This window comes from Mycotypha africana (assembly GCF_025528875.1).
Source record: "Mycotypha africana strain NRRL 2978 chromosome Unknown BDF20scaffold_20, whole genome shotgun sequence".
NCBI lineage: Eukaryota > Fungi > Mucoromycota > Mucoromycetes > Mucorales > Mycotyphaceae > Mycotypha > Mycotypha africana.
This window is the reverse complement of record NW_026515744.1, coordinates 6,829-21,466: the sequence shown is the minus strand read 5'-3', so window position 1 is coordinate 21,466 and position 14,638 is coordinate 6,829. Positions and strand designations below refer to the sequence as shown.

The 14,638-nt window shown below is 36.9% G+C and overlaps 3 protein-coding genes across 3 annotated transcripts; 2 read left to right on the top strand and 1 right to left on the bottom strand.

The window, feature by feature from the left end:
• Nucleotides 1–1,393: 1,393 nt before the first annotated feature.
• Nucleotides 1,394–2,833, top strand: BDF20DRAFT_830349 (uncharacterized protein; the record flags this gene model as incomplete). Its single annotated transcript, XM_053078373.1, has 5 exons — nucleotides 1,394–1,527; nucleotides 1,599–1,950; nucleotides 2,036–2,425; nucleotides 2,499–2,580; nucleotides 2,649–2,833. The coding sequence occupies 5 exons, from the start codon at nucleotides 1,394–1,396 to the stop codon at nucleotides 2,831–2,833; spliced, it is 1,143 nt and encodes a 380-aa protein (XP_052930622.1).
• A 209-nt stretch (nucleotides 2,834–3,042) lies between these two features.
• On the top strand, nucleotides 3,043–3,841 carry BDF20DRAFT_830411 (uncharacterized protein; the record flags this gene model as incomplete). The annotated part of the gene is made up of 3 exons (XM_053078381.1): nucleotides 3,043–3,183; nucleotides 3,262–3,640; nucleotides 3,720–3,841. The coding sequence occupies 3 exons, from the start codon at nucleotides 3,043–3,045 to the stop codon at nucleotides 3,839–3,841; spliced, it is 642 nt and encodes a 213-aa protein (XP_052930621.1).
• An 89-nt stretch (nucleotides 3,842–3,930) lies between these two features.
• On the bottom strand, nucleotides 3,931–5,752 carry BDF20DRAFT_917936 (cyclin-domain-containing protein; the record flags this gene model as incomplete). The annotated part of the gene is made up of 2 exons (XM_053084629.1): nucleotides 3,931–4,137; nucleotides 4,208–5,752. The coding sequence occupies 2 exons, from the start codon at nucleotides 5,750–5,752 to the stop codon at nucleotides 3,931–3,933; spliced, it is 1,752 nt and encodes a 583-aa protein (XP_052930620.1).
• Nucleotides 5,753–14,638: the final 8,886 nt, after the last annotated feature.

Sequence of the window (14,638 nt, the reverse complement as noted above, 5' to 3'; positions counted from 1 at the left end):
AAATGAGATTAACTCGGAAGTCTAATGTTTTAGGAGCATCTCTTTCAGCAGTGTACCTGACGGCCTTTTTAAATGAACAGCAATACTTCTTTGATATGTGTGCAAGCTTGCTAAAGCAGCTTCCTTAATCTCAAGATATCTTGCTAGAGGTTCTATTATTACTTCATGTAAGGCTAGGCATGGATTTTCGCAAAAAAGCTCGACCATAATACTTCATGTGCAGAGAAGTGCTTCTTGGGATCACTCCAATTTCTGGATATGTTCACTGCGAGGTAAAATGGTATCATTGCCTTTACATACTCCCTTCTTATATAAAACTCTGTGCTTCTCAGTATACTGCACGCTACTGCAACTTTGAGCAGAAATTCTTCTTCCTTAAAGCAAATATAAAAAGCGCCTAATCTGTTCAGGGACGTATTCTTACAAGTTTTCGCAGATATACTTCTTTTTGAATTAAAAAGGTAAGTAAGACTATCTTGATTTACAATGATTGATGCTTCGGCGGTGAATGCTTTTCTATCATTGCCACAACTCTTCGATTTGCTGAGAATCAATGTTCATCGCCATTTGACACTACGTTGACATCATCCTGTTCAAATTGGTAGCATGTGCAAGTGTTCCTATTTGGCCGTACAAAACAGTTACATTGTCTATTTTTATACGGTCATCATAAACTAAGCTATATTGATAATTGCAGCTACATAATGAAAAGAGACTAAGTCCATTGTTCCTTTTGATAATAACTATGTGTTCGGATTTGGATGATTTTTGACCAAAGACCTAGTTATGTCTCTGATCAATTTAAAACAGTTCACCGAACCGGTCTAAAAACAGTCTCGACGATATTCAATAGAGTCCGAATTTGAACGGAAAATACTGTGGTAGCATTAATTTTGCTTGGGTCGCTATATTATTGTCTGCTTCACATTAAATAGTTTCAAGAGAAGTATTATTATTGGGCAAGACAGAATGTAAGATGGTCCAGTAAAGAGCACTCACAATACTATGTTCTATGTGCAAGCAGTAGAAGTGTCGATGAAAATTGAGCGCCCATGCAAAGATTAGTAGTACGAACGACCCGTTCTAATCAAACTACTACAATCATTGAAATATGTAACATAAATCAGATCATCAAACAACTGAGCAATGAAATGGATCTCTTCTTTATTATCGTTGCGGTTAGTATCTTTCAACCATTGTGTGAGAAACCGGCTATTTGTGTTGAACAGGAATGCAACATCAAGAAGCCGCTTGTTTGTATGCATAAATTTTTTGTCAAACAACACACAACAAGGTAACATGACGAAGCGTTTCAGTCTTTTTATTCCCGCATCTCTCAACCGTCTTCCTTATTTTTCCTTTTATTCTTATTTCCAATCACTAATTCTCTAGTATGAAATTCTTATGCTTGTCCCTTTTGTCGATTTCAGCCTTCTCAGCATTTGTTCATGCTGGCCCCATGGCCGTCATTGAACAGCTGCGATTCTTCCAGACTTCCAACCCAGAACTTCGACTAATTCAATACAGGTACCACTTCTCTCAACAGTTTTTTGATTACTCTATAAGATACTTTATTAACGATTTTCCAAAAAAAAAAGTGACGATTCTCCAGCCAAATGGATGACAGAACAAGACAAAGAAGCTCTGATTCGAGCCGGCATTAAGTTTATGGATATAACTGACTACCGCAATACCAATGATATTTATTCCAGTAACGAAGATTGGACACCTTTTATTCCCACAGAAGCTAAATATCAGGATGAGGTATCACCTTTCATCGGTAATTTAACGACAGATACCATCAGAGATATTTTACAAGAGTTTACATCTTTCCGAACACGTTATTACAAATCTTCGTATGGTGCTGAATCTTGCAGATGGCTATTGAAACAAATTCGTGATATCGCTGAAGGATTTGATCATGTATCTGTTACTGAATTCAAACACAGTGTAAAGTATGACCACGACCATGATGATTCAACATGTTACCTTAACTTATGCAAATTATCTGTTGAATACTGAACTTCTTTCATAGTGGGATCAGTTTTCAATCATTGCTAGGTTTGATGGGTCTGATAAAAACCTTGCCAATGAGGTTGTTATTGTAGCCGCCCATCAGGATTCTGTTAATATGTGGTTGCCATCTTTTGGTCGTTCTCCAGGAGCAGATGATGATGGTAGTGGTACAAGCACTATCGTAGAAGCTTTCCGTAGTCTGGTTCAACATGGCTTCAAGCCTGAAAGGCCTGTTGAATTTCACTGGTATAGCGGAGAAGAGGCCGGCTTATTAGGTAGTCAGGCTGTAGCTGCTACGTATAAAAGTCAAGGTAGACGGGTAGTGGCCATGCTGCAAAATGATATGACAGGATACATAGGTAATAATGGAGAAGTAATCGGTATAGTTACCGATCATGTGGATGGAAAGGTAAGTTTAAAGTGTTCACGCATTTTTTACCTCTGTAAAATCTACAAATTAACTCTTTTCGACATTATTATAGTTGACCGATTTCTTAAAAACTTTGGTTGACAATTACGCTGCGATTCCTTATGTTCTGACTGAATGCGGATATGCTTGTAGTGGTAAGTAATACTTTTAGTGGTAGTTGTAGCTTAACTGTGTGAGTTATCTGAATATGGTTGCATTGTAGATCATGCATCATGGTTAAAGAATGGATATCCTTCCGCTTTTACAATCGAAAGCGCCTTTGGCGATTCCAATCCCTATATCCATACTACTAGTGACACTATTGACAAATTGTCTGTTGATCATATGAAGGAATTTGCAAAGGTTGCCGTTGGCTTTGCAGTGGAACTATCGCATGTCCGTAACTGAATTTGTTAATTTATGATGGAAAAGTCTATCTTTGTATGGGTAGAATCATTATGAAATAATATTCTTAGAAATGGAGAAAGAAAAAATTAAAGAAAAAAAAAATCAGATTGGTGGGTTTAAAAAAAGATAGCAGCCTTTTTTTTTTTTTTTTTTTTTTTTTTTTCTTCGTCCTTTTTTGCATTCTTTTGTTCCTGTCTCGACTTCAAATAATGAGCGAAAAATTGACACCTGTAACAAACCCAAATGATACAATCCAACTTTCAAAAAAATTATCTTATGTGTTAAGACATGGTGCTGTTAAGGAGAATATCTCCATATTGCCGAGCGGATTTGTTGCTATCAAAGATTTGGTAAGTGAGTACGGAAGGCGAGGTAAAGCAGCAAGGTGGCAAAAAGATCAGTCCTAACAAGCTTAAAACTGTACGCAGCTATCACATCCTAAATTTCGAAAAGTATCTTTCGAAAACATTCGGCATGTCGTAGATAACAATGATAAAAATCGGTATGAATTAATGCATAACGAGGACGAAGATGAATGGTATATAAGAGCTTGTCAAGGACATTCTATTGCGCATATCGACACCAAGCAATTGTTGGATGAAATAACAGAACCTATCAATATGCCTGTGGTACATGGAACATCACTGAAGGCTTGGAAAGAGGGTATCAAAGACAAAGGGTTATCTACCATGGGACGTAATCATATTCATTTTGCCACTGGTTTACCGGATGATCCAATTACCATTCCGGGGATAAGAAAATCGAGTGAAGTACTTATATTTATAGATGTGGAAAAAGCAAGAAAAGGTGAGAGTAGACTATTCGATAATTGATAAAGTTACAAATTACGCCTGGGTATCCTTACTAAACATATTGTGTACGATAGGTGGTGTAGTTTTTTATAAGTCAAAGAATAATGTTATTCTATCGGATGGTGTTGACGGGGTCATTTCGCCTGAATATTTCTTGAAGGTAGTCGATAGGTACAGCCACCCAATAAAAGAATAACATTAAAAAAAGGTATGAGAAGAATCCAGAAATCGTCCTCGACCAGTATCTATCTGTATTATCTATGTTGTTGAAGTGATTCATATGCATCAATAGCTGTTAAGAGAGGTTTCCATTGTTGGTGCTTTTTGTTGAGTTACAATTGGTTGATGATGCTGAGGTTGCAGTGGAGTCTGTAATTGAGGCATTACCATTAAATTCTGTTGTTGCTGCTGAGACTGTAATTGCGGTTGTTGCAAGTAATGCCCTGTAGGCGTAACCGGTACCAACCGTTGAGTGAAATCATTGTTATTGGTCTATAGTAATAATTTGTGGGTGATAAGTTAAGAGTTAGTCGTTGCCTATAACCTCTATTTCTCAATTTACCTTATCATAAGAAGAGGTCTTTGACTGTTGCTGATTATATACACCGCTACTATAAGGATTATTGTTATTCCTGTAGCCTACGTCTGTTGGTGTAGATGTAGGCGTCGCATAAGAAAAATAATTGCTTTGATATTCATTCTGTTGTAGTTGTAGCTGCTGCAGTTTTTCTGGTAGTGATGACGTACGATTAGTACCATTGCTGCTGTCACTATAAGATGTAAAAGTTTGCTGTTGAGACGGTCTTATCGTATTTATCGGTACTGTCGTATTGTACATGTGACAGTTAGCAGGTGTAGCGCTTTGACTAATAGAGGCTGAAGTCGGGGTGGCGTACACGTACGGATTAGGCATGCTACAGATATTGTTTAATTGTTTGTATGATGTTGGAGTTGTCGAATGTTGATGATAAATTGGCCTAGAAGGAATTCGCAATGGAACTCTCATTACTGGGCCATTCATTGCCGCAGCAGAGGGAATGGGCGGATAAGATTGTTGAGAATTACTGTTATTATTGAAAAGGTAAAAGTTATGTTGCTGTCGTTGTTGCTGTTGATGCTGTTGTTGATGGTTTTGTTGTTGCTGCTTCATGTGTGTATTACTAACCGAAATAGCCATTGTTTCCAACAATCTCTGCCTTTGCAATTCAGCTTTTGCGACTGCATTTTGGCAATTCAAGAGCTGATCCCTAAATCCGTATAACGCTGTCCTCCATCTTTCATATTCTTCTTTTGAGATAGTTAAATTAAAATGTAATACATCCAGAAACTCTATTTCCATAATGTTCAAATCCATTACTTTCATGCCGGAAACCTCTGACCAAGTTTTATTTGTGAATGTATTGTCATCTAAGAATTTATTCGCCAACATCAGTGCTACTGTAAACAACCTATATTCTGATCCATCTGCACCTTGAATATTCGGGCTATTCTGTAATAGCATGGCTATATATTTCAACGACAATAAAATGACGGATTCTGATAATTGTGTTGCTGTCAAGACTTGCCGACAATATTTTTTAAATGCTGCACTTGTCATATTTGCCATATTTACAGTTACTTTTGTTTGTTCTAAATTTTGACCACTATTGAGTCGATCAGAAACTGCTGCACTGCTGGGACTGAGTTTCGAGGTAGAATGTAGGTCTATGACGGATTGTCTTCTCACATGCCACATCAAATAAACCATTGTCGAAGCAAACTCGGCAATCTCAACTGTATTCAAGTTCACGTTCGGTCTGTCGTCTGTTGCGTTAGGTAATGGCTCTTGTTGGGGTTTTAATAGACGTTGCTGTGTATTAGTATACAAAGGCGAGATAAAATCAATATTGTACTCTCGTGAATCTTGAAGGGATTGAAGAGACATCTGTGGTTTTTGAGTTAAATAAGACTGTGATTGTTGTTGTTCATAAAAAAGATTGCTGTGTATTTGCTGAGAGGCAGATGGCTGTTGAAGCTGTGAGTATTGTTGCTGTTGAAGATGATGAGTTGGGCTTTTTGAGGAATAACCACCAATGTCCCAAAATAAATGTTGTTGGGATGAATGCATTCTATACAGATTAACTTAGATGGAGTATATTGTTATTATCTAGTATCTTTCAAAAATTGAAATACAAGGAAACAAGAAAAAGACACTTCAGTCGTAATTGAGACAGCCAGCATTCGCAGTGGTGTGCGTACGGAAATAAAATGTTAAAGACATATCCTTCGCACGGAGGGGTTTTTGTGCGGGCCAACAGCGAAGTAATCAGAGGTATCGAGCACACTTTCTCCGATGTTAAAAATCAGAAATGCAAAGATTTAGCATAGAACTCGTTATCATGTTTCAAGGTCAAAGTCGGGAAAATTTAGCTTATCCAAGGAGATTGACAAATTAAAAGTCTTCGAATCTACAGCTTAACTCGTGTGGCATGAATTAAAATCCTTTATTTCTGTATTGATATCAGAAAGAAAAGAATGATGGTAATCTAGTTATCGCAACAGTCTTCTCCCTGATACATTTCGTCAACGCACTGCTTTACCCAACCATGGCAATCGTCAGTTCACTTCTTTCTCACTTTCTTGTCTTTATTGGAGCATTTTGTTTCGTGCATTGTTTCGTGTTGTCTTTTGACGAAGTTCTTCCATTTGCTGAGGCAAGCCTTAATCGAATTAAACATAGGCGAGCTAAGAAGTAATAGGTATAGTTTATGTTGAGTATTTCTGAACTTTTCCCTGACCGGAGGAACGTTGTAGAAGCTTGCGTTTTCCATAATGATAAAAAACGCCTGCCCAGGATATTGTTCGTCCAGCCAGTGTAACGCTCCCAATAATTTTGCAAATATTTCGCTATCGGCTCCACAGTTGACCTTAACATCCTGAGGGTATTCCGTAAATTTTGAAGTAATTGCACCGATGATGGGTATGTTTTGTTTTTGTTCTTATAGTCTTCGTAAGGTCGCGATACGGTCTCTCTTCTATATCGCTCAAAAATGTTGCGTACAATGAAACCAGTCATTCTATTTTTTTTGACAAATATCGAAACATATATGTCGCTGTCGAAAATTATTAAAGCATATGCTTTCGTGAGCTTCTTCTGTTGTTTTTTCCAAACGCGTATTTTACTCTTGATTTTGGGCATCAGTGATATGTCAGATAGAGCGAAAAAGACTACGGCCGAGCTTCTACTCTTTTATATATCTTCAAGTATTGATATCAATGAAGTATGTCAAATTTTATTGTAGATTATTGATTCTAACGTCAATTGACTTTTCCTTTCATTGCATAACCCGACTTTGACCATTGAATTTCATTCAGCAAATATTCTTTCTTATTCCCGTTCAAAGGCAGCTTTACTCAAAATGTTAGTAAATGATGCAATCACATCTGTTACTGATAATACATACTTAAAAGGGAAATTATAAGCGGTAATATTTATGTAAGTACTTTTAGATAATGAGGGAAGTTGGGGAAAAATAGTTCATAGACAAAAATCGCATTTCAATACTGTTTGTACCATAGACAGTACTTTCTCAGAATTTGCAGGGTCAATTGCCTTCGAATACGATAGTACAGTACGGTTAGACATATATATTTGTTGAACGAATCAGGTGGCTCACGAGAAGGGAAACTTATTTAAATTTGCCCGAGCCAGTTTCTTACGGTATAGAAGCGGTTTTCTACATAGGTCGAGGTGCAGGAGGTGGGTGTAAAAGCCTACTATCTAAAATGGATGAAGGAGAGGGAGGGGGCTAAAGTGTTCATCATAATTGATCGGTTAAAACTTGGTGGCCAGTGATAGGAACATGCTTATTTGAGCCTGGGCGGGCGCCGCGATTATTTATAGGTTGTTTGAGAACCAACACCAACCAAAAACCACCGACAACGGCATTAAAAAAACGTAGAAAGCAGAGAGGCGAGGGTGAACAAGCTGAAATACAATGCTCGCAATGCCCAAATAGCGGTATATGGATTTTTTAAAATGTTAGACAAGGAAAACTGAAATGGCAGTTCTTGAAATACCAATGGCAAAAGTCAGATTTTTTTTAATATTCGTAGTTATTAAAGTACATCTTTATGAGACATACGGGAAATTGCCTGGTTAAGTGTTTTATATATGCTACCACGTTGCAAAGGAGTACCCTCCCATTATTCTCAGTAACTCTAGTCTGTAGATCTTTTTTTTTTTCCACTCTTATGCGTCTTACTTTTGTGGTATTCGCTAGTTTTAATTATGAAGTAAAAGGTAAAGAATAACACAAGAGAAAATAAACACGAAAGCTTAACGAAATCAAACCACCGTCTTTATTTCTCTTTCAAAAACAAACTAAAGAAAAAGAAAAGAAAAGTAAAATTACTGCTATTAATAAAGACTTATTGTGTTTGCTGTCTACGAAATGATTGTATCGGGATCTATAGCTGACACTGATGTATTATGGTCAAATAATACTCAGTGAATCAGAGGTTTCCGTAAAAGAATAGGTCTTCCCTTTAGGTGGATAATTACTCGTCCATCCCAGAGCGGATTGATTTGTAATGTGCTATCCTGGCAGATCCAGGGTGATCATGCAGCTACATCTATAATCCAATATCTATCGGCCACCAGTTGTGTAGCTCAGATACTGTGGGAATGATTATAGATGTTGGCTAGGAAGAGATATTCGTGCGTGGTGTTCTTTTGATTGCGTGAACAGTTATTGTGTTAATAAAGAGTGATTGAGCCTTTTTTATCTCCAACCATACTTTATTTCCAGAACAGGGAGCAGTACCGTGACCTACTATGTTTTGGTTGTTGAATCAATATATCCTACGAGTACATATACCAATCCTGCTATATACCTGAATGTCATATAGCCATAGATAACCTAAGTAAAATATATTTCATAAAGATAACCTGTTCAAGTCTTATGTGAGGTAGCTAATCTCACATAAGAATTATCCTTAATCCATATTCTTTTCTTATCTTATCTTTATGTGTTATACATTTGATCTAAGGTTCAAATGTATGCAATCGAACACACCGCTTACCAAACGGGAACGAAGATATGAGCAGTACTCATATCTGAGATCAAGTTTTATTTTACATTTCGTTAGACGTTTTGAGTGATGATTTACTCATATAATATTGCCATCGTGCCTCAAATACGACAACTTTGCCGTTCAATTCTGCAGAAAATTTTTTGATTGCGCTTTAATTACGGGAGGAAGAGCGCAAATATATCCACCAACAACCTTATCAATAAAGATACAGTTTCAAGATAGCTTATGTCCGTCTCTATTCACTTCTTGATCACTCATATCTATTATGTATTTTATATTTTCTCTTTATTGCCAAAGATTGACGAATGAGCTTTTTTAAGTGACAAATTACATTCATTCTTTATACAGACCGATCTTTTCAAATAAACTTTTCGAACACCTCAGTTCAAGATGCATTACTTCATTAATGGTAGCAGAAGTATTTTCATAATAAAGCTGGCTAACAAACTCTGTATACTTTTCTGTCACTGGCTTCGTTTCTGCATATATCAGTCTTATTTGCCTGCTTTTTTGTGGATATCCCAGGTAGCATCTTGCTGCTCATCTTCGCGTCGTTCTTTCAACAATTTCTGCGTGGCGACCAGTTACGCTAACGACCTTCGAAATTTTAAATGGTATAGTAAAAGAGTTTTCTGACCCTCCATGACGCTGGGTTTTTTCTAATTATCCTCCCTATCGTTTATCTTCAAGTCTTTAATTCCCTTGCAACAACAGATTCAAGAATCTCTGCTGCTTTAAGTGCAGTTTTCCAAATGATAAGGACCAGATTCCTCCCCATAATTTCTCACCATATTCCTTATATTCAAATAGCCCACATTCCTTGTCTTTATAAACGTGGCAGTGTAATTTGCCAGTCATCTACTGCTAGACATATTACGAATATTCTTTATAAAATTACAGAGAAACAAGTGGTACTCAATAGAGCTACAAAAAGGTCTGCAGTCATAAAGGTAGGCTTCGCCGGTAGAATTGATTGTTGTATCCCAACATAATATTACTCTTGATAACTATTTTAAATAAGGTTTACAGATCCTTGAAAAAGGATTAGGATAACCTCTTTTTTCTGGAAGAAATTATTATCTATTGCCAAATGACTTGGTGTTGGATATGTAATATAATAAGGTCAAAGTAGAGAAGAACTCAAAAATGAAATCTGTGAAAACCAAATTATCTTCTTCATTAATGGTAATATTCTGATGTAAAGTTGTTGTATCCAACATCATATTACGCGTAGATTATTACATAATGCTAAATAAGAGACTACAGATCCTTATAATGATTGGTTTAATCTTGAGTGATAGCTTTGTCAGAACAATTCTTATCGATCCCGGAAGAAGAGATCATCTGTATGTACATCCGAGACAACATCATATGAGTAATTGACTTGATTTAGAAATAAATTAATATAGTATTTGGATTTGTATAAATCAGATAACTTTATTTTGCAGATCAAACAATATACATATATCTCATCTATTCAAGCTATTATTCAACTTATTGTTCCTTCACTTTAACTCTTTACCTCCTGGCAAGATTCAGAAGACTTCAACAGAGACATCGGTAGAATTAAGGAATAGTTTATCCTGTCCGTCACGTTAGTTATAATGAAACTGCTGAAGTACTGGTCAAAGGAACCTTTAGTTAGATCAACCCACTTACCTCCTGTCACCGATCCAATCGGTCAAGGCACCGCTATAGCATGATGAACCGTGCAGTAACAATTGGGTATGTCTTTTCTTTTATCATCAGGTCATCTTGTACCTAAGAGTCTCGATAGAAAAAGTTTTTTTACAATATCCACAAATATAAATAGAAGTACTTTTTTCCTACATGGTTTTTGTCTTCAATTCTATATCAGAATATTCTACCTAATAAAAGAAGATAACTTGGTCTTCACTGATTTTCTTTTTGTTTTCTTTTCCTTTATACTTTTATCTTATCGTATACAAGAGAAATATTCTACCCGGAAAAACAAAAAATTGTTCTGAAAAATTTATCACTTAAGGTTATTCTAATAATCATAAGGATCCGTGGTCTCTTATTTCAATTTATGTAATAATCCAAAAGTAATATGATGTTGAATACAACACTTGGGTTAGAACTGAAATATTTTTAAATTTATTTGGATTTGATTACAATGGTTGGAGGAACCTTCAGTTAGATCAGCTCGCTTACCTGATGATGCAGTTCCAATCGGCAAACGCACCATCATATAACGGTTAACTGTCCAGTAGCAATTGAGTATTTCTTTTCCTGATCACCAAGCCATTGCATGTTTAGAGTCCTGCTAGAAAAAAGAAAATCTTTTTACAGCTTGGTTTTTGCCTTCCTTAGGTTATTACTATTGAATAAACGAAAGCAATTTGGTCTTGTAGGATTTCCTTTCGCTTTCTTAATCCTTTCAATAGTCTGATTGTCTTATATATACAGTGACTCACAAAAGTGTGGCAATGTTTTGTGATTTTTGATTTTCTAGTTTTCCTTCCATAATCAATTACAAAACACACTCTTTTTCTTATTTATATTTGAAGTAGGCTCTATTCGCTACAGTTTGGTGTGCTTTTCATTGCATTCGCTTCAGATTTACTGATTGTAACAGTTGTCATTGCTAAATGGCGAAATCTCGCCATTCACAGCATGATGATCATCACAACTTTTTGTGAAAAGAAAGAGTTTCGAAGTCAGCCAATCGAAAACACGTTCCTAGTTTTATATTCATGCGAAACGCTTATTTTGAAGCGTTTCTCTTCTTAACATTAAGTTAAATTCGAGATCAATCTGCCATTAGCCTCCATTAGCAAGCATCATCCTAATTAGTGAAATGAGAAGCATTCCTTACGACAAAAAGATGGATATTATAGCTCAACTCAATGCTAGAAAGTCATACAGAGTTATTTCGGCCGCTACTGGCGTCTCTACTAGGACCATTGGTCGAATCGCCAAAGAGATTCAAGTCGAGCCTAATGCGAAGATGGGGAGACCAAAGAAGATCAGCGATTTGCATGCTAGGCTGATCGCGAGATCGTTCTACACCGGTCAATATATAACCGCCGTGGATGCCTCCAGAAGCCTTCGTGCTCAAGGGCACGATATTTCTGCTCAAACGATTCGTAGGGTGCTCAAGTCATCTGATTTCGATTCCAAGATCAAGAAATCAGCATTGCCATTGACTAATGAACGCCGCCGCAATCGTTTGAGATGGGCAAGAGCTCATAGCAAGTGGACTGTCGATGACTGGAAAAAGGTTGTCTTTAGTGACGAAACCAAAATTAACCGTTTGGGGTCGGATGGTAAGACTTGGACTTGGGTAAAGAAAGGGGAGCCCCTAAAGCCTCACAACGTTAATTTCATGTACAAAGGAGGTGGCGGTAGCCTAATGCTATGGAGTTGTTTCACCCAACATGGGCCTGGGTTCATTGCTAAGATTGAGGGCGGGATGGACTCGAAGTTATATTGTGAAATCTTGAAAGGCGACTTTATGGAGACCCTCAAAGATTATGGTCTCAAAAAGAAGGATGTGATCTTGCAGCAAGATAACGATCCTAAGCATACTGCTAAATATACTAAAGAATGGTTCAGAAAAAACAAGGTCAACGTTCTTGACAGGCCATCCTACTCCCCTGACCTGAATCCGATCGAAAATCTTTGGTTTTATCTAAAGTGCAAGCTAGCTGCGTACGATGTACCTCCCAAGAACATGGGAGAGCTATGGGATCGTGTTGCCGACGTTTGGTACAACAAAGTTACAGCAGAAATGTGTATGAAACACATCGAGAGTATGCCTAGACGTATACAAGCAGTTATACAGGCAAAAGGTGGTCCTACGAAGTATTAAATCTTCAATAAAAGTAGTTTACCCCTGAATCTTGATCGCAAATTTGCATGAAATTCATACATGTCATTTCAATTTTTACTATGTTAGTCTTATCGAGACAGTACAAAAGTTATATCGTATGAAAGAGAAAGCTTTTATCTTCTTGTTCATAAAAATTACTCTTGCTGATATGTATATAATTGTATGACGAAAAGAGCAGAAAGAGCAAGAAGTAGTTAAAAGACCGAATTATTGCCACACTTTTGTGAGTCACTGTATTTCCGGAACAGGGAGCAGTACCGCGACCTACTATGTTCTGGTTGTTGAATCAATATATCCTGTCGTATTTGAGGGTAGATGATATACAAATATTAAAGACATAATTCACTTTATGAAGGATAAAGATGAATTATACAATATTGCAAACCAGAAATAATTAGAAACTACATAAACTCTAATATATGAGTACCGTGAATTAAGTGTTGTGTCTAGTTGACAGCATCATATGAGATGTGGAGAACTCGTATACAAATTATACAAGATCCTCACACCTCATTACTGCTGAAATAATATAAAGCAGAGTAGGAAACGAATATAGAATAAGTGATGATTCTTATACGAGATTAGCTACCTCGTATAAGGCTGAACAGGTTGTCATTTAGGATATATAGTTTACTTATTTTGCTATAATACGTTACTATATGACATAGGATATATAGTAGAATTAATATATGGACATGCAGGATATATTGATTCAACACCAACATATAATAGGTTATAAGTACTATTCTCTGCCTTCGGCATAAAGAATGATTACAAGATAATAGGTTGTGGTCATCCTTTACAATAACTGTTCACTCAACTCAAACACCACGCACGAATACTATTTTCCTAATTAATTCTATTTTCCTGCAAGCAGTGCTACATAATGGTTAGCACGGGAAAATAGGTTAGTTGCATGATCACTAGAGCAAGCCATGGATACGTTTACAAGTTCACCCGCTCCGGGTAGATGCGTAATCTCCTCAAGGGAGAATTCTATTCTTTTACGGTTCAGAAGACGTACGTCTTCTTTGAGTAGAATAACTCAGCTGTCAGTTTCTAAGTTCCGCAATGTGAAGAAGATATTTAAAATTTTGCAGTAGATATTTTTTCTTCTCTTGGAAAACTTGATTCAAAATAAAAACCTACTAGTTTGATCTCGTTAAGCTTTTTTTACTGTTGTAATTATAAGTGATATTTAACTCTACAAGTCGTCAAATACCACATCATGAAGTTATTGCGGGAGAAGGTGTTAAACCTTCCAAGGCAAAAGTTGAAACAATCCTATCATGGCCTGTACCTAAGACAGTGCAGGATGTTTGTCGATTCATTGGTCTTTGTCAATATTACAAGGCCTTTATACCAAACTTCTCTAGTGTGGCTGCTCCTATTACGGATCTTACTAGGGGTTCTGGTCATAAATTAAGAAAAATCCAGTGGTCTACAGAGTGCCAATTGGCATTCAAGGTGATTAAAGAAGTAATGGCAGCGGCTCCAGTGCTTTTGATGCCGGATATGACAAAGCCCTTTAGAATTGAATGTGATTCTAGCGATTATGGTTTGGGCTGTGTTTTATTACAGCAAGATCCTCATGGTGATGATGAATGGAAACCTGTCGCCTTTGAATCCCGAAAGTTTTCGGCTGCGGAACGAAATTACCCTGCGCAAGAACGAGAAATGTTAGCCATTATCCATGCCTGCCGTACATGGCGATGTTTTGTTGAAGGGACTCACTATGAAGTTTATACTGACCATCTCCCCTTACAGTATTACAACACTAGTAATAAGGTATCACCGCGGCTTGCCCGATGGATGGCTGAACTAGAAACATATCAGCCTACTGTTCTATATAAAAAAGGTAGAGAACATTGTCCCAGATGTGTTAAGTAGGAAAGAAGGTCCTGACTGTGTACCAAACGCTACGTCCCTTGAACCATTATACCTTTATAACTCGAATCGTCAAAACAATGTCAATGTATTAGATGCCAACACACCGTTGAATAAACTCAAAAAATCGGAACCTTCACAGCTGACAGATCCTTGTAATGACTGGCCGTTATT